General features: G+C 48.4%; 4 protein-coding genes and 1 non-coding gene across 5 annotated transcripts; 3 read left to right on the forward strand and 2 right to left on the reverse strand.

The window, feature by feature from the left end:
• Nucleotides 1-1,273: 1,273 nt before the first annotated feature.
• Nucleotides 1,274-1,750, reverse strand: M431DRAFT_484283 (hypothetical protein; the record flags this gene model as incomplete). Its single annotated transcript, XM_024916191.1, has 1 exon — nucleotides 1,274-1,750. The coding sequence occupies one exon, from the start codon at nucleotides 1,748-1,750 to the stop codon at nucleotides 1,274-1,276; it is 477 nt and encodes a 158-aa protein (XP_024771894.1).
• A 389-nt stretch (nucleotides 1,751-2,139) lies between these two features.
• M431DRAFT_t137 lies at nucleotides 2,140-2,221 on the forward strand. Its single transcript has one exon. It is a non-coding gene; the product is annotated as a tRNA-Thr (tRNA).
• Nucleotides 2,222-8,994: 6,773 nt separating this feature from the next.
• M431DRAFT_213117 (hypothetical protein) lies at nucleotides 8,995-9,669 on the forward strand. Its single transcript, XM_024913475.1, has 2 exons — nucleotides 8,995-9,007; nucleotides 9,075-9,669. Exon 2 carries the CDS (start codon nucleotides 9,104-9,106, stop codon nucleotides 9,479-9,481), a length of 378 nt encoding a protein of 125 aa, XP_024771895.1. The 5' UTR covers nucleotides 8,995-9,007; nucleotides 9,075-9,103; the 3' UTR covers nucleotides 9,482-9,669.
• A 1,016-nt stretch (nucleotides 9,670-10,685) lies between these two features.
• On the forward strand, nucleotides 10,686-16,767 carry M431DRAFT_510402 (hypothetical protein). The gene is made up of 26 exons (XM_024919470.1): nucleotides 10,686-10,872; nucleotides 10,941-11,025; nucleotides 11,108-11,649; nucleotides 11,705-11,843; nucleotides 11,897-12,082; nucleotides 12,148-12,167; nucleotides 12,235-12,344; nucleotides 12,414-12,806; nucleotides 12,867-12,943; nucleotides 12,996-13,633; nucleotides 13,705-13,929; nucleotides 13,989-14,452; nucleotides 14,503-14,552; nucleotides 14,612-14,639; nucleotides 14,729-14,811; nucleotides 14,927-15,041; nucleotides 15,161-15,259; nucleotides 15,329-15,363; nucleotides 15,415-15,498; nucleotides 15,556-15,604; nucleotides 15,666-15,766; nucleotides 15,826-15,888; nucleotides 15,949-16,087; nucleotides 16,151-16,251; nucleotides 16,331-16,382; nucleotides 16,446-16,767. The coding sequence occupies exons 1-26, from the start codon at nucleotides 10,815-10,817 to the stop codon at nucleotides 16,473-16,475; spliced, it is 3,966 nt and encodes a 1,321-aa protein (XP_024771896.1). The 5' UTR covers nucleotides 10,686-10,814; the 3' UTR covers nucleotides 16,476-16,767.
• A 203-nt stretch (nucleotides 16,768-16,970) lies between these two features.
• On the reverse strand, nucleotides 16,971-20,299 carry M431DRAFT_497526 (hypothetical protein; the record flags this gene model as incomplete). The annotated part of the gene is made up of 3 exons (XM_024917608.1): nucleotides 16,971-17,705; nucleotides 17,817-19,710; nucleotides 19,881-20,299. 3 exons carry the CDS (start codon nucleotides 20,297-20,299, stop codon nucleotides 16,971-16,973), a joined length of 3,048 nt encoding a protein of 1,015 aa, XP_024771897.1.
• Nucleotides 20,300-21,718: the final 1,419 nt, after the last annotated feature.

The raw sequence follows: 21,718 nt of genomic DNA on the forward strand, positions 1-21,718 counted from the left end.
ATGGTAAATTGCCCGTCGGGCATATTTGTGTTCATTACAAAGACTGTTTTGCCAAATTGAGCCTATCACCATTCACCTATTCCGCGCACTAGCTGTGTCTATATCGGCAAAATCGGCTCCGCAATAGCCCCAGACATAGTGTGTAGCTTCACAAACAATCGCTTTCATACGAGGAAGAATTCCCGGGCATTTCACGCTAAACATGCTGATGTCGCATTGCAAATGGAGGAACCGCCGATAATGGTTGGAGGAAATATTACCAATCCCCGCCATTCCAACACCGGCCTTCCACTATGCCGGCATTTTACAATTCTCTGGGCAAAGCTGCTGGGCAAAGCGAAAAGCAGCTGTTGTTATGAGAGAGCCGTCGGAAGCATTTTCCTGAGATGGGCTTCTATTTAGTTGCCTGCAGAATAGTACCAACTATTCGCATTTAATTTCGGGCATAAAATCGGGAATGGAAAGAGGAAGCAATTACCGAGCTTTCTAAATTATCGTTGATTTCGGCTTGCCTCAAGATCCAGAATGATGCCACAATACGCCCTGGGACGTCGTCTCATGCCGAACCTCCGCCGTAACTTTCCGTAGGGAAAAAGGAAGGTAGGTCATTCATATCGGTTTTCAATATGGGTTTTCGAACTTCCCGACTTGAACTGGCGTTTACATGGGCATGCAATCAACGAGTGTGACTATATCCCACGGAATATCTCCCATACATAGTTTTATAAATAATAGTAGGTCTGCTCACTCCAACCAACAGAAACTATTCCCACCCTTACTGCGATGTTTTGATTGCCGTGAAGAACCGATATATGAGGATCTCTAGAACCAGACTATATATTGTCATGCATTTGGCAGATCTTCAAAGTCGAGTGATGCCTTTATTAGGCAGGGAAGGCGTCAGACTTGCGGTTTAACATACACGAGACAGGAAGATGGACAACGAATATGTGTTTCATGTAGCATCGGTCGCCATCTGAGGCAAGCCATTGACTACATTCCGGGTTCCGAATGATGGTATTTATGCTTATCGTACAACCCCACACACTTCGTGTTCAAAGAGGCACACGAGAGCTTGCTCTGACTTGTTGATGGCCAATGACATTGTTAGGGACGTACCGAACGATTGTGCAGCATCTCACCCACCGCAAGCAGAGATCACATCAATCTTGATTGAAGCAATCTCCCGTACCTGGTGCACTAAAACAGGGGAAATGCCGATTCCCCCTTACCTGCGAACAGTTTTCATCTTCATCTTGTAATACTCCGTACCCTAACCTGTTTTAGTATTTTTACCGGCATTTGCGTCATCACTTGACCATATGGTACACATATAGCCGATTAACATTACCACGAGACTCAATTCCATTGTAAATGCCAAGGTTTCCATCCCACAAAGCAAAATCCACTTACCCTGACTTCTCGGGATTTGCTTAGCCCGCAAATGCCGATAACTTGGGTCGCAACTTAATGAAACATTCGATGACACAGGTCGGTATTCTGCCTGCTCACGCATGATGTAAAGCGCAGATTGGCTCAATTCTTTCACACATTTGGTCTTTATTGTGCGAGTTTCTGACGCGTACGAATGTGCCCAGAATCTTATAGCAAAATACCTTGGTGTACAGCATACTCGGAGACAACATTCACTATAGCCGATCTGTATTTTGATCGGACCGGGATCCTGTAAACGGATAGCGGCAATTTGCGGTTGGTTGTCGGGAATAGCATCCATCTCAACCCAGAACATTATAACATGGCGCATTGCCCTGAACTCTGAAGAGATTGTCTATTGTATCTTGGACTCTAGTCATATAATCAATAATGTGAATAGATATTCCATAGATAGACTTATACTCAGTTTATTCTACTTACACCAAGATCAACTATTGCGGAACGCTCCTCTTTCACTACAGTAACAGCACAAACGATTCTACCATTAACTAAAGAGTCGGGCTTATCGCCTAAATAGCAGCTTTTCGAAGACCGCCATTGCGTCAAGGTCCTCTAAAGCCATTTATCTTATATGAATGATCTCGCAGCGAAATTCGATCAAATCTGGATTGAATAGTTGTGGTTTTGCAAATTAAAAAGATTCATATACTGTAAAACTCAAACATCTGCTATAAATAGCTCGACGCCCGCTTGGCTAAGCGGTATAGCGTGTCACTAGTAAATACTTGACATGACAAGGTGATCAGTTCGACTCTGATAGTGGGCATCTATTTTTGCCGTTTACTTTTGCTCGTCCTTTTGTACGAAACCATACACGCAACTGCGTGATCTTCTCGGCATGATTATTTCTTTTTGATGTCTCTTTCACAAGCCAGAAGCAATGCCCAAAATTTTCCCTCTTCATGCCTGACCCAGCTTTATGCATGGAGCACCAACTGGCCCAGTCGTCTTCTGTCTGCACTGCTGCATGACATGCATCTGTCGGACATTATTGCATAGAAAGGCATATCAACACGGGCCATCGGTCCACATGCAATTCATTCAAAAGGCACAAGAGTCACAAGCAAATTATATGTGTGTTAGGGCAAAATCTTCAAATTCCTATTCTGCTATATCCCACAAGATGGAGGTCTATTTGCCCAAATGCCTTGCCCTTCCCATGGCGTCTTAAGCACATCCGAGCCCTCAAGCTGTCATTCTGAGAGAGTATAGTTCCGGCGAAGGAAAAAGAACACGGGTTATTTAGTGCTACATGTCCTCATGTGTTAGCTTTCCGGTCGAAAGGTTTCTCTGCCTAAAGCAGGGGAGAGAATCAGGACTTACGCTGCAGCTGGTGCATGAGCAGCTGGAGCAGTTGTCCTTGCATCCGCAGGAGTTGCACTGGCTATCGAGAGAAAGTTGTCAGTAACATGTCTAAAGAGTGCCTTGCTTGGGAATGGGGAATGGGTGCCACAGATCCAGCAGCGGAGCGCTGAAGGCAAAATAAGGTGAAATTCCAAGCAAGTGTTGGAACAATGGTCCTCAGAAGACTCACCAGGGAGACATCTTGAAGGTGTTGGTTGATTTGAGAGACTGAAGGTCTTTGAAGGTAGGCAAAGGTTGTTCTTGTTGCTTGAGTGTGGTTGATGTGATTGATGGATGAGACAAGATCAAAAGGCAGGCGACACTCGATGCTTTTATATCCAAACGGATGCTCTATAAAAAGAGCGTCAACTGTCATATAGTTAGTATCCACTTGTGAATCCCCATGCACCATATCATGCACTGAACAGCTTTGTTAACGAAGCCCCTATGCGGTGACATCTTGGCGCCTGCAAGCCGGAGTAGATCCTTCAAAAACGGCCAACAATCATCATGAGTTCTCGACTGACATTCGTCAATACCCCTCTTTAACTTGTCTAGCTGAAATACCGTTAATAATGCTTCACAGTCATGCGTCAGCTTCATTGGCTGGGGGTGGAATGGAGGTTACCCGAGGCCAGAATGAGAAGTCATCACCGGGCGTTGAACACATGTCCCACGAAAAGTAACCGCAGGGGTACTCCCACGCTATACTATAAAACATATACTGTAACGGCTGGTGTGGATGGGTGTCGATGATGGAGCAATATGTATGGCTGCTAAGTCAGGGATGTAATGCTGGCGCCGGTGATGGTGGCCGCAGGCAAATAATGAATACTTGCTCCCATTTCGTGCTGAAAATTACATCTCTTTGGCTCTTTCTTTCAACAAAACTTGGCTTCAAATACTAACATAGGATATCACCTCAAGGATAATGCGTAGTACATGGACATGGATATCATACGCAGGTACAGTAACTGACGGAGACAATCGAAAAGCAGCCTGAAGAAAAATCAGTGCGTTTGAAATGGTGCCCGACTATAGCTTCCTTGCTACAAATTGTGGAGAAAATTGTCACTTGGGGGCATAAAATGGTGAGGGAAATATGCGGCTGAGGAAAGCTTTGGCCTTATGGTAGTCACTGTACTATCACGAGGACGAACGCCCTCCCGAGAAGGAAGAAGATAACACTGTGTTACCAACGTACCTATGAAGAATCTGCTGATGATGGATGCAGCATCTCCCTATCAATACGTGACATGTGTGAAGAATCATCATGCGTTGTGGTAGCTACGTGTAGTAAAAGGCACATATTGATCCCGGCGTTGGGATCACAGGCATACCTCTGAACTCTGCTGTCGTAAAAGCACGCATGAAGCCGTGGCATGTGGCGAAAATAGTTGAATACCTAGTCTTGGCTAGGCAGAATACTGCATTTTCAGCGGCCATGGCGGGAAAAAAATGAAAATGTGACAGAGCAAGGCGTGGAGATGATGGGTTGCCTCTCCCCCACGCGCTGGCCGGTGATTATCGGATGTCAGCAGCCACAAGCGACAAGAAAGGATCGCAGGGAGACTAAGATACTGGAAAAGGGGCCTGCTTCCGGGGTGGCTCCCGGCTGAACAGTCATGCGGCCACGGAGTGCTACATGGTTGTACAAATCGCCTCACCCGACATGACCCGGGTCTCGGATGTTGGGGGAATCAAGACCGAGAGATTCAAACGGAAGCTTCTTCACTCTGAGGTTAGACGTAGACAGGATTGAACAGCTGTCGGCAAAGTGTTGGACAGATTTGTGCCTGCGAATAGAAGTAGGCCAGCGCAGGAGCACAAGATGCCGTGTCTCAAGACCTGATTTGGCGCCACAGGGGGGGACCATCAGCCCTCCATCGTGATAGGCTTGTTGCTGAGAGGACGACATAAAGAATTTTAGTCGCATGATGCAGAAATGACGGAGTGAAGGCAGTGCAATACGCTCGGTGCTCATGATGTCCATGCTGTCCGCGCTGTCTGGTTTACATTTTGCGTGCTCATGTTGAAGGAAAATGACAGTTCAGCGTCCAAGTTCGCATAGAAATATGACCAAAACATATGATACTCTTCTTCATCTGTCCTTACTGGCTCATCGTGCTGCAGAAGGAAAAAACTTGAGAAAATATCTGTGAAGAAAGCGGATCTTGTGGAGTAGGTTGCTGAGGCCAGGAATGATGAAGATTTTTTCTCGCATCTCAAGGGAATGCGTTCATCATTATATACTTGACGCTCGCTCATATATCTGCGTGATTTCCCCAGTTTCCATAATCAACAGCCAGTCTTCTCCGCTTCTGTTCCACCATCAAGTGCTATTACTCGTGGAAATGAGCCGGGGTTTGGTGATGCGACTGCGAAGTCAGAGGCTTATACCACTCAGCTCCTTGGATGGTGGTGAACCTTGATGGAAACAACAACCACCTTATCTACCACATTCTCTATAATACATACTCAACTTTACAAAAAGGCCTCATATAAATGGTGGAATTTTGAGGGAGCTGAGGGGTGTCTATCAAGGTGCATGGCCATCAAGGTGCACGGGGTCAGATTTTAGGGGATCCTGGGGATGCGAATGGTACTCTCCTAGAATTTGAAATTATAGTTGTCTAATAGCTTTCATCTGAAATCTTCCGTCTACTTCATCTCAACCAAGGTAAATGTCATTATAAAATGGCTAAATTGCCAAATACATTCCCAAGGACATTCAAGCTTATGGATTACCCCGCGTATCTTTGAAGAGATTATCAGTCCGATCAAGCAACTTATCCCTTCATAACTGAGTATTTCATACAGTTTTGAAACTTGCGGCAGTCTCTTTCATGGAATGATAAATTCAGATGTACTACTCTCTGGGCGTCATCCATGGACCAGACGAGTTCTTCGGGTAGTCTTTGACAAAGCTCTTCCACTGTCTTCTCCAAGACTTCTATGGGCTGCTCAGCATCCGTGAACTTTCACGTTGTTCCCTGCTACTGGGCCAGAATAAATCAAATTGCAGCTTAAACTCTTCATAGTTGTCTCCGACAGTTAGTCTTTCAGCATGTTAGTTAATGCATATATAGCAAGATGATTAGTATCGTGTACTTCATGTTCTTGTTTCATATGAAAGCTGGAGCTAACAAGCAGAAGACTGCCAAAAGGCATTAAAACCTGGCTACTTGTCTATGGGAGTTCTTCATTGTTGGTGATTGAAGTGGCCTCACACTTAGCCGTCTGGGGTTTGGGTTTCTCTATACTATATCTAATTTGAACTTCAACAGGAAACCAAAACTATTTATGCATGACTCAGGTACTCCTCTATTCAACATTCATCATGAAAACTTCACACCTGTTATCAGTGTATGTAATATTGGCCAAACATATTACGAACCTTACGAAGCAAATCGATCAGCGATGAGTACACCGGTTCTGAGAATCTAGTAAATCAACAGAGTCTTTGGCGGGGTGAGCAAGCTTGATGGCAATCTTTCTATTCAGCTTCAAGACGTTTACTAACAGGATTAGCACAAATATTGGTAAAAGGCAGATAATTTAATATGCTGCGTGTTATGGCACTTTGTAAATCCAGGTGAACCGCCTGGAGGACCATAGGGCTCTATCTCGGGCAACATCAGCTACGAGTATACTATGCACCCATAATATGGAGGAGAGTGAATGTTGCAAGTGTTTTTCAGCGACGAAAGATTGTGGGCCAAAGACGAGAAGATTCTAGATGGCCAAGGCAAGATTCTCCCTAGATAAGCCCTAGATATAGTCATTTTTGTATTTATCTAGGATTGGGTAATATAGTCTTTCTCTAAACAAAGTGTCCGGTTCGTTAAATTAAGGTACTGTTTAAAAGAAACAGTACGTGTCTGTATTCTTGTACATGGGATCCAAACGTGTGGGTATGTTGACAGAATATTTAAATAGTTAGTAAAGGTAGACTTGACAGAGGGGAATCTAAACACGCAGAAATGGATGGATGGATTGATGAGGGAAAGAATACCTCTGATCAGTCACCATAAGCAGCTTGTTGAGCAAGTATCATGATATAAGAAATTACAGAGAGAAAAACCGGTGGAAAGAAGGACGTAGGAAGCCGTTAATACGGTGGTGGGATGAATCCAAGTTGGATGAAGCTGTTTACTATTACCTCATTAAGCCATGAACACGCAGAACGGTCACGAGGCCCCCTCAATAAGGTGTTGATATATCATGAAGAGATTGTACCGTTAAAAAACACGCGTCGAATTCTTTGGATGCAGGCGTATGAAACAGACAAGCAATGCCATCTTACCAGCACACTCAGCCAGGCCGCCTCACCACTTGGTGTCATCCTACTGTCACCTTAACCGACCCATTGCAGCCACATGCTTCTTACCGCCACTTATCGGCTTGATAGTGATGGCTTCAGTGCTCATTTCTGAGGCAGGGGATAAGAAGCGGTGCAGCGAAACAGACTGATGCTATTGTCCAGCTCTAAGCATCAGAAAGTGCCCTAGAAGGTGGCAACGCAGGTGTATTTAAAAAAGAAAATCCTCGCAAAGGAGTTGTCGCAAGGACGAGACATAGGCATTCGCCTGTTCGCTAGACAAGTGATAACCAGCTCGTCTTCCGTCCAGCCTATGTCCAATCGCACCGGGATCACACGTCCAGTGCATCACTTACCCTTCTCTCTAAGATGCCATTTTCTTCCTCTTCAGACGTCGGATATCCCAGCTGGTAACGCTGATTATGAATGAGAAATGCGGTAATGTTCCGGCACTTGAACTCCATTTTCTCGTATAATCCCACTCTGAGACCAACAGTTGCCATGACTTCCTCTCAAAAACCTTGCATCATCCCAAGTGAGCTTGCCAAAGCCTGTTAGCCGAAGCGACGCAACCTCCTCGCTAGATGAGACTTGAGCTGATGTCTCTAGACATCTCGAGTCCCAAGAAAAGGGTTTGATCGTTTCTTAGATGGCAAAGTCATAGAACTACTTCTTTCTGGTGAATGTTAGCTAAGGTTACGGGTTGGTGTTCTAAACAGCAACTGTTGTCTGGATCATATTTTCACCTACCCTTGAGTTGCGGGCATTGAAAGCTCAATGAAGGGCACCAATACGACTTACGCCTAATAACTCACATGTCATCTCGCTAGCAATGGCATCGTAGATGATATGGCCCATGAAGACAGCGATACAAACTCTACGTGCAGCATCGTCAGAAACATCTGTTGCATCACCCAGCCCTCTCCGCCTTGGCACTGTACATGGGCCGATATTCTACGAGCTCACGAAACGAAAAGCCTTCGCTCTCCTCTATCCCCTCTTCGAACAGGGGGATAGAAACGAGCCTGATGTCATGCCGAGCCATGTAATTCTGGGCATCCACGACGCGATCGGATCAACGTGCTGCCGTCTGAGGGAGATCATGTTTGAAGTGATGCCACTTCAAACTTGTTCGATGGGATCCGCAATTTGGATCTCGCCAGCGACGAGGCCAGGGTACCCTAACTTGCTCTTGGAATCACTTATCCTGGAATAGCGGTTTAAGCTCTCGACGGCGGATACGGCGTGATGGGGCATGTGGAGCTTATACCATGTATGTATGATACAGAATTTGGGGAATATTGGACTTATTTACAGACAAACGAGGATGTGTGCACATCTGGGGCGATATACGGATAAGGGCATCTTGAATCGTTTGCTCACTCCCCCTACATCTCCAATCTTCATCGGAAAATTACTAAATGATGGTGGCCACCTACCAATGAGAAGATGTTCCAGAAACTAGGACGAATCTATGCGGCCAATGGTGCTGGTTTCCCAGAAAAAACACTATAATATTGTGAGACATCGTTAGGACTGGCTGTGGATGAAGCTGATGTCCATGAGTAGAGCGGGCACCAGCAAGGCCAATGGAGATACGATGCCAGCCGAGGACCCAGAAGGACGAGGTCATACGGATAAGAACTCGACTCACTTTGTTGTTGGACTTTATCAAGCGACATCGTCTCGTCCAAAGACGTCACCATCGTCATCATCATACGTGGTATCAAAGACAAGGATATATGCAGCCGTGATGCATGCTGGCTGTAAAAGACCAAGTCCTATGGAGAATATGCATGTATTGATCGGTGGACCGGACAGGTGACCGCAGGTGGATAGACGGGGACTCATCTGCCTGTGGAGAGATTGGTGGGCGTTTGTGTGCTTGTGAGTTTGGTTGGCTAAGGGAGCTCGAGTTGTTGAAGCTAATGTTGCGATCGCGGCCTAAGCGCAGGCGCCGAGGCTTTGATACCCTGTTTTCAGATGTCGAGTTTTTATATCCTGGATGGTGCTCAAGCATCGCTTAGCAAGTGGTGGCAACTTGGGCTTCTGTTTCATTTTTGTTTCATTTTTATTTTATCTATCTTGTGTTGCTTTGCTTGTCTGTTTATTTCGTGTATGCAGTGGCTGTGTCTTATGAACACACACAACAACACGGCACAGTCACAGTCACAATTGCACATTCTCTCTCTCTACAGGATCAGGACACAATATGGGGCACATCTTCGTGATCTCCTCTGCTTGACCGCAGCTGCAGGTAAATCTCTCTTCATCACAAAGACCCCCACACACAATGTCTTACTTTTTTTTTCTCTCTCTTTTCTCACCCAACCCGGCCGCACTAGCATCTGCCCAAACTAGACGACCGTCATCTCGGTGTGCAGTAGGAAAGAAAAAGAAGATGCAAAAGAAGTGGAAACTTGCAGACTGGACCCTCCTCCCAGTCAGCTGGATGTGAGTTCCATTTGTATTATTCATCGGCTTCGGCCAAAGCGGGTGCTTCCGCTAGCTATCTGGATTAGCACAAGTTATGCAATGGGCTCCGAAGATTCGGTGAAAGGACGGCGGCCTGTTAATGCGCGGGAGCTTGGGTTGGTTTACCCCCTTGCACGGACAGTATCTCTGCTTATTTCAACGCGTTTGCTCCGAATTGCGGAGACTTTGGATTCCCCGACAAGCCACTCAGCGAGCAGTTGCATGGAAGAGGCTCCAAAGGAGGCGAAACTCTGAGGAGTCCTAGGCAACGAAGCAAACAGGAGACGGGACAGAGGAGGCGAGGCGAGGAAGCGAGAAGAGAAGAAGCGGAAGCGGGAACGGGAAACAGGAGCCCATTCTTCGAAACCACCTACCAAAACCGACCAGACGTTGGGTCAGAATCAGAGTCATTCGGCCAGCAAAGATCAATTGGACGTCGATAAAAGGGTTTCCGGGCGGCATCCGCGGCGCTTGCAATTGCTCCCTGCAAACATCCTGATGGGTTTAAAAGGGTTGCATGTGCAGATGACCCCTAACGTTCGCGCTGCAGACGATGCCCGTCCGTCCTATGCATTGCATGTACTTTAGTCTTTAGGTGAACCGCAATGCGATGAATCGATTCCTTGGCCCATCGCCACCGTTTTCCAAGTGCCTTATAGGCCAATGGACGGATCCCCGCCTTATCGTCGTGCACGACGTTATCACGCTTCAGGCATAGGTTGGCCTTCATGGGTTGACGTGTTCTACGCACCAGTCCCTAAAGCACAAATCGAGGCGCGAGTCAGTGAAGCGAGTCTCCACGTGTGTGACCGCCTGATGTCCCCAATAATACGTGTACCGGGATAGATGGACCCCTTTCATAGCAGGGCATAGCAGGGGGTCCTCACAAAGGTCGCCTTGTGCAAGCAGAGTCAGGCACCGCAAGAGGACGTTATGGCAGCCCAACTTGAGCAGAGGCCCTGCAAACGGCCTATCACATGTCGCCGCCTTACACCAGGATTTGCATTGACGTGGACTCGGAGCTGGCACAAGTTGTATCCATTCATGATCCTTGTCTGGGAGCTAATCCCTTTCAGTGGGCGTTTGGGGGGCTTTCCAGCCTTTTTTCTCTTTACCGCTTGATGAGAACTTCATTTTATATTATACAATGCCAGCGACGGCTATCAAGTGAAGCATTTCATCAGTATCCGTCGTCGAGCATTGACAAAAGACTGCCATCATGGTTATGCGAATGAGGTCGCTGTCTCAGCGCATGCCGTCGTGGTCCAAGTCAGCCAGTATGATACTCTTGCCCTATCTGATTCCTTCACCGCGTAATTGCAGTCGTCTGATGCCAAACCTGTAGAGCGACTCTCAAGAAGCGATGGCCGCTTCAGCACGTCCACCGAGCGCATGAACAGTTCATCTATGGATCTCAATGACCCTTCACTGTATGGAACCAGCTCGTCTTATCTCTTCTCTCTGCAATGATCCGGATGCATGTTGTTTGCTAACCAGAGCCCAACCGTGAAGTCAGCTGGAGGAGAAGAGTTTCCAGCTGGTTGCTGGCGGGACCAGCGACCAGCTGCGATGGCTTGAGATTGACAACGGCGTCAAGAAGGATGAGGACGACGCGCCCATCAGCGAATTGAGCCCCAGCGAGGATCCCTCTAGTGAGGAGCCCTCTAGCGAAGACGCTCTTGACGATATTGCCGAAGGCGAGAACGCTGATGGTGAAAATGCTGATGGCGAGATCGTCGTCAGTGAGAATGCCACCAGTGTTCATGTCCCCAGTGTAAAGGCCACCAGTGTCAAGGCCGTCAGCGTCAAGACGGCAAGCGAAAAGATTGCTCTCGATGATGCTACCGACGTCGACCCTGACGAGGCTATCAACTACGTGCTTCAGTGCAACGACGACGTCAACCACCATCTTCGACAGATTAACGATGCCCTCAACCTCATCAGCATCATGGGCCCGACGCGTAGTGGCAAATCAACCCTCATGAACCTTCTTGCGGGATGCACGGAGGAGCCGCTGTTTTCCACCAGCCCCGGAGCCGAATCGTGGACAAGAGGTAAGAAGAATCATTGTGCATATGCTGACAATTACTAACTCAATCTCTCGCATAGGTACGAATCTGGGAAACAAGATTATGGGTGCCAAGGAATTCTCCAGACTTGATGACGGTGTAGAGGTGGCATTGGCAAATCCTCAAAAGGTTGCCTTCCTCGACACAGAAGGCCATGGAGACCAGGGCGACTTGTACGAGTTAGTAGCATCCACCCTTTTCACCATGCTTGCAGATGCTAAAGTAATGGCAGTATCATGCTCTTCACTCCCGCCATTCTATGCTCTCGTGTCATCGTTTTCAACACTACAGATGTTGCCAAGGACACCATCCTGACGAGCTTGGCGATGATGACGCTGGCCGCTAACAAGCTAAATTTCGGTGGTGACAGGAAGACCAGTGGACCAAAGTTTGGTCAGTTGGTCATTATTATCAACAAGTGAGTTTCCCATTTGATTCCATTCAACATGAATGAGATTTGGTTGGTCTAACAGTCGTCAAAAGGTATGATCTTGGAGGCTCGGGTAAGTCTACATGATACGAAATGAATCACCATTTCACATTGTTTAATAATACTAATTACCCAACCAGTGGATGATGTCAGAAAGAACATCCTCAAAAAAGAAATTGGCAGGACCGAGGCGGTTAAGAGGAGAAACAAGATTCGAGAGAAGTTGGCCTCCGAATTCGAAGGTGTCACAGTAAGCCATCTCATGACCTAACATTTGAGATGTAAGAAGGGATTAGCGACAAGAGCTTACACAATCCAGGTTCACCTGCTTCGTGGCAACTCTCTCAAGGAGGGTGTGCAGAGCCAGATCAACGACAAGACCAAGGAGTTCCTTGTTCTCGATGATTTCAACGACAACTACGTCAAGGACTTCAAGAACCTGCGAGCCCAGCTGTCCCAGATGCTCCGAACTCCCCGACTCGTCGCCGGAGCTCCCTTGTCTGGTGCTTCAACCGCAGATTTTGTGTCAAGCATCGTCAAGTCGATTAACCGGCTTGAGCAAAACGGCCAGCTTCACGTGCCCGATATTTGGCGGGCGGCCGAGAACGAGGCCATTAACAGATCTCACATCAAACTCCACCACGACTTTAGGGAAGCATGCAATAAGCTGATCCAGGACCCAGCACTCATCAGCACTAAGGATTGCAACAAGGTATGCTCATCTTGCTTTTCTCTTTGTACGTCACTTTTGTGCTAAATGAGTTGGATTTAGAAACTCGATCGTATTATGCACAAATGCATGGCCGATGTGCGTAATTCGCTCAAATATCTCTCACAGCAGACCATCAAGTAAGAAGCAAAGCCTATTGTGCCATTCTTGGCTATTCGTTAACAATCCTAGGGATACGTGTGAGAGTCTTATCAAGGAGTCGGATGGCCAGCGAAATGAAGTCTTGGCCGCAAACCTCCAGAAGATTGAGGCATTCGCCGAGAAGGAGCTGGCTGATTTGATTGCCTCAATACAAGACACTGTGAATGATGCAGTCTCCGACTTCAAATCTATTTCTTCCAACACCGCAGAGAAGATGTTGGATCAGCTTCACGGTGACCTGCTGGAAGCCTACAAGAAGAAGATCTCATCCTACGACGAGCAGGCTCTGAGGGGAAACTACGCAGTCACATACGACCGCGCATTCTTCACAGCTGCGGCGATTGCCAAGCAGAACCTCAATACTGCTTGGGCTTCATGGCTTGTTGAGCAGGACACGACAAGCTCCGAAGCAATTGCTGCCGCCTTTGAGAAACTTTACCAGGAGACTCTGATCGGCGATGAGTCTATCTGGGAGACGAGCGCGGATGAGGAGCAGAGCTCTCATCTGACGCACTACAACAACACCATCGATACTGAGTATCTGTGGGAGAATGCAGAAACGATTAAGGCGAATTACGCGGAAAAGGTTGACAAGGCCAAGAACCTTGTCAAGGCAAAGGTTACTGTTCGAGAGCAGGAGATGGCCAAGGACGTTGCCCAGGAACTTGGTAAGTTTGAATAACTGAGACTACGAATCTTTCTTTGTCAATTCTCTGACTAACATTTCTGGTTTCTTAAGAAAAACATCTCGCAGCTTATCAGAGACAGCTGGACGAGTCTCTGCTGCCCAAGGACGATGTTGGAGAGTTCAAGGCCCTCACTGACACCACAGCAACCCGTGAGAAGCTCATTACCTTTTTGAAGGAGAAGTCCATGAGCAACCGTCTGTATGACCACTACCTGAACGAGTTTGACAACCAACTGTCTGCCAAGAAGAGCACATTTGGCGACAAGTACTCAGCTGGTAAGAATATCTTATTTCCCCTTCCTCATTTACCATCGGCTGCTAACACTTTCAAACAGTTCTGAAGGAATTCCTGTCATACATTGACAAGGAGCTTGACCGAGTTGTTAAGGCCCAAATCGACGATTTCAAGAACCAGAGCGACACGCTCCAAGTCACCAGGTTCCTGTCCAAGGAGAAAATCACATCCCACCTCGCCACCTGCGAAAGCACCGCCAAGGCCGCCTTCGAGAGCAACGTCGCCCACCTCAGCCTCTCGCAAGAAGAGGCCAAGCTCCGCGTCACCGAGGCCCGCAACAGGCTGGCCAGCGGCATCTCCGACTACCACATCGCCAAGCTGCTGCTCTTGGACTCCCTCGTCAACAAGTGGAACCGCCAGGCCCTCAACCGATGCGTCAACGAGGTCCTGTCCGGCGTCGTCGACTTCACGCTGGACACGCCCGAGAAGCTGGAGGAGGCTGTCCGGAAGGCCAAGATGACCTACTTTGGAGAGGCTTGTGGTGAGATGACGAAACAGGCCGAGGTAAGTTTCCACGATATTTGGGGAGGAGAATCGCTGACACGAAAGCAAAGACTTGGGAGACTTTTGAACGCAAAGCCGACACGCTGTACGAGAACATTCGGTGAGTTTCTTGTCTAGCATCACATCCTATAGTACTTCATTTACTAACAAGTTTTATAGCCGCGCTCAAGCTGTCTTCAAGTTAAAGGTTCGAAACCACCACCGCCGCCTTGCTTCCTAAGCCTCGCCTTTTTATTTCTCTCCTTCTTTTCAATCATGACTAACTCCCCACCGCAGGGCATCAGCTATGAATCAACGACCTCGGAGCTGGAATCCAAAGTCATACACGGGATAAGCCGCCCCTTCGCTGACCTAGCCAAGTATGCAAAAAAATCTCCTTATTACGCCATAATTTGGTTGCTCAGATTCTGCAAAAAATCTTTGTACTCAGCCATTATTTGGTTAATAAGATTCCTACTCACATATAATCGCTAGTCTCCTCGGCATGTCCTGGATATCCAGCGGGTCAGAATTCCAGCATGAGCTCCACCCCGAAGGCAACTCAAGGTCATATCTGCTCAAGAACTTGAGCAAGCCAAAGGGATACGGCGTATGTACATATCTTCATCATAATCAAGAAACAAAAGGACAAGAGAAGAGAAAAAAAAAGAGAGAAAACAATTCATACTTTTGATTTGAGGGGGGTAGGCTAACTGATTTGGCGTTCAGAACAAGCAGTGCACAAGTCTCCGCTTCGACAACTGGACGGCCGAGTTTTCTGATTTCGTATTCGACGAGCCCATCATCCAAGAGCTGTCTCCTTTCACCGTCCGTACTCCCCCTTTTTAGCCCGCCATCGTCGATCTAGTTTGATGCTGAAACAAAACCCCCATACAGGTCAAAACCCTCACAGTGCCAGCCCAGGACGAGAAGTAAGTATACCACAACTTACACCCAACTTCACTTCTAACTCTCTTGTGTAGCACTCAGGTCAACATCGCCATCAAGGAAGAAAAGACGGAGGCAATCACTCACTCCAACGCCGCCATGTTTACCGCTCAAAACGAGTAAGTCACCGAATCTCTCACTCATCAAACAAAGCTAATTCCTCATCTCACTATTAGGTATGCCTCCGCTACCGGTATTGAGCAAGTCGTCACGGACCACATCAAGGCATATCTTCACCATGAACCAACAAGCAATATGCTCTCACATGAACTAACACACATCCCAGGCCGCGTTCAACGGATCAGACACCTTCGTAGACACCAAGCGCAACGAAGTCACCCTCAACATCGACTTCGACTGCCCCGTCATCTGCCCGGCAAACCGAGCGTACGCCCACCCACTCCCTCCATCCCATTTCCATGAAATTAAAGCTAACTCATTCACAGAACCACCGTCACTTGCTCCGGCTACACCCAACTCATGTCCATCACATACACCGCCAAGATGAAGTAAATAAACCCTCCCTTCCCTTCTCACCCTCATCAACACTAACATTCCTTCTCTCTCAGGCTCGTCCCCGAAGTCACCTTCACAGGAGGCTACGTCCGCACCGGCAGCAAAACCGGCGAAGCCCCCAACTTCCTCAAGGGCGAGACCAAGAAGCGCGTCTACACGGACATTCCCAACGGTCCCGCAAACGAGCTCAAGGTAAAAGCATCCTTCTAACTTACAAGTCAGTTGGGGAAAAGCAAAACTAACAAAAGCAAACAGGACAAGGCGGCTTCCAACGCCGACCCGTGGGACTGGACTGAGGCTCTCGCCAAGAACCCCAACATCCAACCCCTCGTCGACCGCATCAGCGATCCGCAATGGTAAGCAAAAAAAACTTCCCCCCCAGCACTCAACCCACAGCAACACAAAAAACAAAAAGAAGCTAACCTCATCCCCCAGCTACGAAATGTACGTCCGCGGAAAGTGGGAAGGCATCAGCGGTTGGAAATTCGTACGTTCTCCCCTCTCTCCAACATCAATCTTCCTCCCCCAAAACTAACACTTAAAAACAAAGGTCATCCAAACCGACATCAAGACTGCATAAGCAACATCTTAACCAACCATCCTAACCACACACACTCACACACATACACACTCCAAACTTCTCTGTCACTCACATTCCAAGCATCCAGCCCATCCGGCTCAACTACTCACTCACATATACCAACTATCCCAACTATATACCAACTTTACGTTCCACGCAAGCATTAGATACGGTTCACGACACTTTGCTTTTTAGATAGCCTACGCAGCAGACACACATATCACTTACTAGAATGAAATTACGCGTTATCTGACAGGAGAGACGAATTACTCAAAAACAAAAAAAGATTCCAATTTGTGCCAAACGAGTGAATAACCTAATACTGCATAGCTTATACTTAAACCTATACTTATAGCGTAGACATTCTGATAGATAGTATAGTAACCAATGTGTTTGAACAAGTTTTAGAGAAAGAGTGAAAGAATGAAAAGCCCCTGTCCCTCAAGTATGCCTTGTGGAACTTCAACAACTTAGTAGACTCAGCCACATACAGACTTACGCCTGCGAGATGGCTGCCTGGTTGGGATGCTTGTCGATGCCGAGGCTAAAGCGGCGCTTGATGGCCTTCCAGGCTTCAATGAGCACAATGTAGACCGCCACGCAGCCAAACACGACACCCCACTCCCACGTTAATGCCTGGTGCTTAAACACAACCTTGTTGACGTAAGGAATGTAAATGACGGGAAAGGTAATGATGAATCCCGCAACAACGGACCAGAACAAGAAACGATTGTGATAGATTGTCTTAAAGACGGACAAGGGGCCCTTCCACCTCTCGTCCATGTTGAACAGACTGCGATGAAAGTGCTTCACCTCCCAAGCAGTAATCAGGAGCAAAAAGCTCAGAGTAGCAAACGTCGCGGCTCTCGCACGAAACACGAGGCCGCATCCGTCATGGCCGTGGCCGTTCTCATTGCAGTCGATAGGCAGGTCATGAAAGCCCCGTCCAGAAGATGCATAAGCCACCAGCATAAATGCCGCCAGGCAGAGAGACCCCATACAGGTGCCATACACGAACTGGTCCCGAATCAGATCCAAGGTGAAGACTCCCGACCGCAAGTTGCGGGGCGGACGCTGTAGAATGTCTGGCTGCGCCTCTTCCAAGCCCAAGCCAAGAGCAAGGGGTGACGAGGTGACTAGGTTAGCCCATAGGATTTCGAGTGGCGACAACGGAAACACAGCGATCTTATCCTCATCCTTGAACGCCAGCCCAATCAATAGAAGGATGACCTGGGCCAAGTTGGAGGTGAGGAGATGCAAGAGGAACTACAAGCATATACACGTTAGCCCAATCATTTTTGTACAAGTATTTGTGGCTTAGGGGAGAGCCAACAAGCCTACCTTTTGGATATTGTCTGCAAGCCGGCGTCCTTCCTTGATGCCTGTCACGATGGATGCAAAGTTGTCATCCGTCAGCACCATGTCTGACGCTTCCTTGGCCACATCGCTTCCCCTATCGCCCATGGCTATACCCACGTCGGCCTGCTTCAGTGCTGGCGAATCGTTGACGCCGTCACCAGTCATGATGCAAAACGCCTTCCGGCGATGCAATGCCTTGATGACTCTGACTTTGGTCAGGGGGCTGCATCTGGCAATGACAAGCGGAAGGGTATCCATGGCATCTATCTGGTCGTCTGTGAGATTGCCAAAATCGATCGCCGACATGACAGTTTTCGGGGACAAGGGTACGTCATGCGACAAGATGCCAACTTCGTATGCAATCGCCGTCGCCGTCTTGATGTGGTCGCCCGTCACCATGTGCACGGCAATACCGGCCTGGCGACACTGCGATACTGCACCAGCCGTCTCTGGACGAGGAGGATCATACAGACCAGCAAGTCCGAGGAAGTGAAGGCCACTTTCGACCTGGGAGCGGTCATGGGCGTCCTCCTTCTCCCTGTCCAGGGTTCTGTTGGCGATGCAGAGCACTCTGAGACCTTCAGCAGCGAGCTCCTCTGCCTTGGCGTGGATCGTCTGCTTCAGCTCTTCAGATTCGTCGAGTTTCGGCACAACTACCTCAACGGCACCTTTGGTATACACTTGGGACTTGGCATCGATGTCTCTACCATAGACAACACTCATGAGTTTGCACGACGAGTCAAAGGGGTGCTCTGCGACGAGTTCATCGCCGGCAGTCTTATTCTTCCCAAAGCGCAGAGCAAAGACTTTGAGAGCTATCTCTGTAGGCTCCCCCACTACCTTCCATTCATCTGACCCAAATGCCGTTGTGACACTACTGGAGTCAGTCTCGAGCTCCTTCTTGCCGTCGCTAACGGTGGAGTTGTTGCATAGGACCAGAGTGTCGAGAAAGGCGTTGAAGCAAGTTCCTACGAGCGATCCGGACCACGACACGGTGCCGCTGCTCGGATCATAGGGGTTGGAGGTGCCTTCGATAAGGCCAACGAGGCCGCCTCGAAGCCACACTTTGCGGGCAATCATGCGTCCCTGGGTGAGGGTGCCAGTCTTGTCGGAGCAAATGTTGGTTACTCCTCCAACGGCCTCGAGAGACGGCATTTGGCGGACGATTACATGTCCCTTAACCATTGCCTTGGTAGCGACAGCCATAGTGACGGTAAGCACGGCAAGGAGGGACTCCGGAATAACGGCGACGCCAACACAAATGCCGTACAGCAGAACATTGTCGTCAATGTCCCACCTACTAACAGAGAAGACAATGACGGCTAGTAGTATGGCCAAGGCGAATAGCAGGAGAGCAAACTTGCTGAGAGTGACTTGCAGAGGCGTCCCTTCGAGGCCAAGAATGTTCCTGCTAGTCTGGTAGCAGTTGATGAGGAACCTGCTGACGGGGCCAGAGCCAGTGTTCTGCTTCTTCTTTTGACGCAGCAGTTCGGCGATCTGGCCCACCTCGGTCTTCATCCCGGTAGATATTACAATGCCAGTCGCCCGGCCTCGAGTCACGGAGCTTCCAGTGTAGACCAAGTTTGTGCGATCGCCCATGGGGAGATCGGGGTCGTTGAAGATGACATCTGGTTTCTTGCTGATGGCTACAGATTCACCCGTGAGGTGAGATTCGTCCGTTGCGAGGTTGATGCCTTGAACAAGACGTAAATCGGCGGGCACTACGTCTCCAGTGGAGAGCCAGACCAGGTCACCCTTGACTAGGGTTTCTGCCTTGACGGTATCGTTGAACCCATTCCGGATGACTTTGCATTTGGGAGTAGACAAGGCGTAGAGCGACTGGATTGTCTGCTCAGCGCGGTAGTCCTGGATCAACCTGTAATTTTGTTTCATAAAGTGTGAGCAAGACATGAAAAATAGTGGAAAGCATGTAAATGATTCCCTTTAAGAGAGAAGTAGAGAAAAGAAAGAGAAAGAAAAGAAATAATGGCTATAGCAGTAGGCTTGGTCTCTTCCTTTCTGCGTCAGTTTCATTTTGCAACATACCCCACGATGATATTGAGGAGAATGACGGCCAGGACCACGCCACCTTCGACAAAGTCGTGAATGGCAAAGGACAACGCCATTACGGCGATGAGCACGGCAGTCAAGGCATTGGCAACCTGTTGGAGAAAGATCTCCCAGATGGAGATACCCTTTGCTCCCTTGATAGTGTTTGGGCCGTCCCGAGCCAAGCGGGCGGCGGCCTCCTCGACACTTAGTCCATCTTCGGCGTCGGTTTGGAGGAGCTCAGCAACTCGCCGGGCTGATAGGGTGTGAGGACAATGCGGCTTCTCTATAGCTAATATGTCGGGGGGTTCCGCTATAGGAGGCTGGTCGTCCGGGTTGCTGGAGAGGGTCGACGAGTCCGACGAGGCGTTGGCGTCTTGTGCACCATTCGTGACGACAATAACGGTCTCTCCCATCGAACGGGTATCGAGAAGCTGTTTCCAGCCGGGACAAGACACGCGGTCTTTTTTATTTATATATATAGAATTTGTTTGAGTAAAAGTCAAACGGCTGATCCTCCTTGCCCTTTTCTGGTGGTGGGGGTTGGAGGGGCAGACACGAACGAGAGGGGCAGAGATGAAGATGCAAAAGAAGAGGGATAGAAGGGAAAAGAAAAAAGATTCAAGTTCCTTCAAGATCCGTCTGGCTAACTATACAGGTAGCTATAAGATACAACCTTGTTTAATACAAGACAAAAAAAGAGGCGAAGTGAAGCCTGGGAAAGGCAAAGGGTAGAAGAAGCAGGGGAAGCAAGCATCCCGGAGACAAGAGTGTAGCTTCCCACTCGGCTTTATAATTGATGGAACTTGTATCTTGGCCCAAAGCACCTGGCCGGCCGATCAAACAAGCCAGCAAATCACAGGCGGGCTGGGCAAACAGCACGCCGTTATCAAACGGAGGCGGCGGATAGATAGAAAGACGATATGCAAGGTGTGGAGGGGGGGGGGGGGGAAGAGATGAGAGACCCGATTTCCACTTGGAGACGAAGCCGCAGCCCACCCTGCAGCTTGGAGCTAGTTTCGCAAGGAAGCTGCTTGTGTGTGATATGCCAAGAGACACTATGTGAGGGATGATGCGAGATTGAGTTCATGGTGAGGGAAGTTGCTTTTTGTTTTTTTGGAGAGAGCTTCGTCTTCGTCATAGCTGATTGCTGCTTATCCATCTATCGATAATCGAACACATGTGACTTGATAACCACCAGAGCTACATCTACATGTATTTCCATATCCATATAAAAACCCATTCATTAACACAGCTCTTCTACATCAATCTTAATATCATCAACATCAACATCAACCAACCACAGCGGAATCGATTGACTTTCCCACCTCATTTCCCCTCAGCTTTTCCAAATACTATCCCATCAGGGCACGTGCTACTGCACCCCACGGCACAGCGGCAATCAATCAAACCAACACACGCCCAATACGCCAGCAATCATGTCATGTCACTGCAAAGAAACAACCCTTTTGCCGGGATCTGCCCTCAAGCTAGCGACTCCGTGACCACGGCCCCAGACCAATCGAACGGCAGCTTCATATGCCCCGCCCCCCGGTGATATGGACCCGGAGGGGGATTACAGCAGAGGATAGCATCAATGTGGAGCGTGTCAGTGGCTGCACGGCGTCGTATAGTGGCATCTGGCTGCTGTATTGTATATAACCATGTTGCCATAGCGGGTGCTTAGACATTGTGTTCCAGTCCAGAAACCGTCATAGATTGTGTTTTAGGTTACTTTCGGCCGAGGTCCGTTTCAATTTCTATTTTGCTTCCTCTGAGTTCCCCCATCTCGAGCCTCCCAAATCTCGAATATCATCCGGGGTAGCCCATCAAAC

Source organism: Trichoderma harzianum (assembly GCF_003025095.1).
Source record: "Trichoderma harzianum CBS 226.95 unplaced genomic scaffold M431scaffold_10, whole genome shotgun sequence".
In the NCBI taxonomy this organism is placed as follows: Eukaryota; Fungi; Ascomycota; class Sordariomycetes; order Hypocreales; family Hypocreaceae; genus Trichoderma; species Trichoderma harzianum.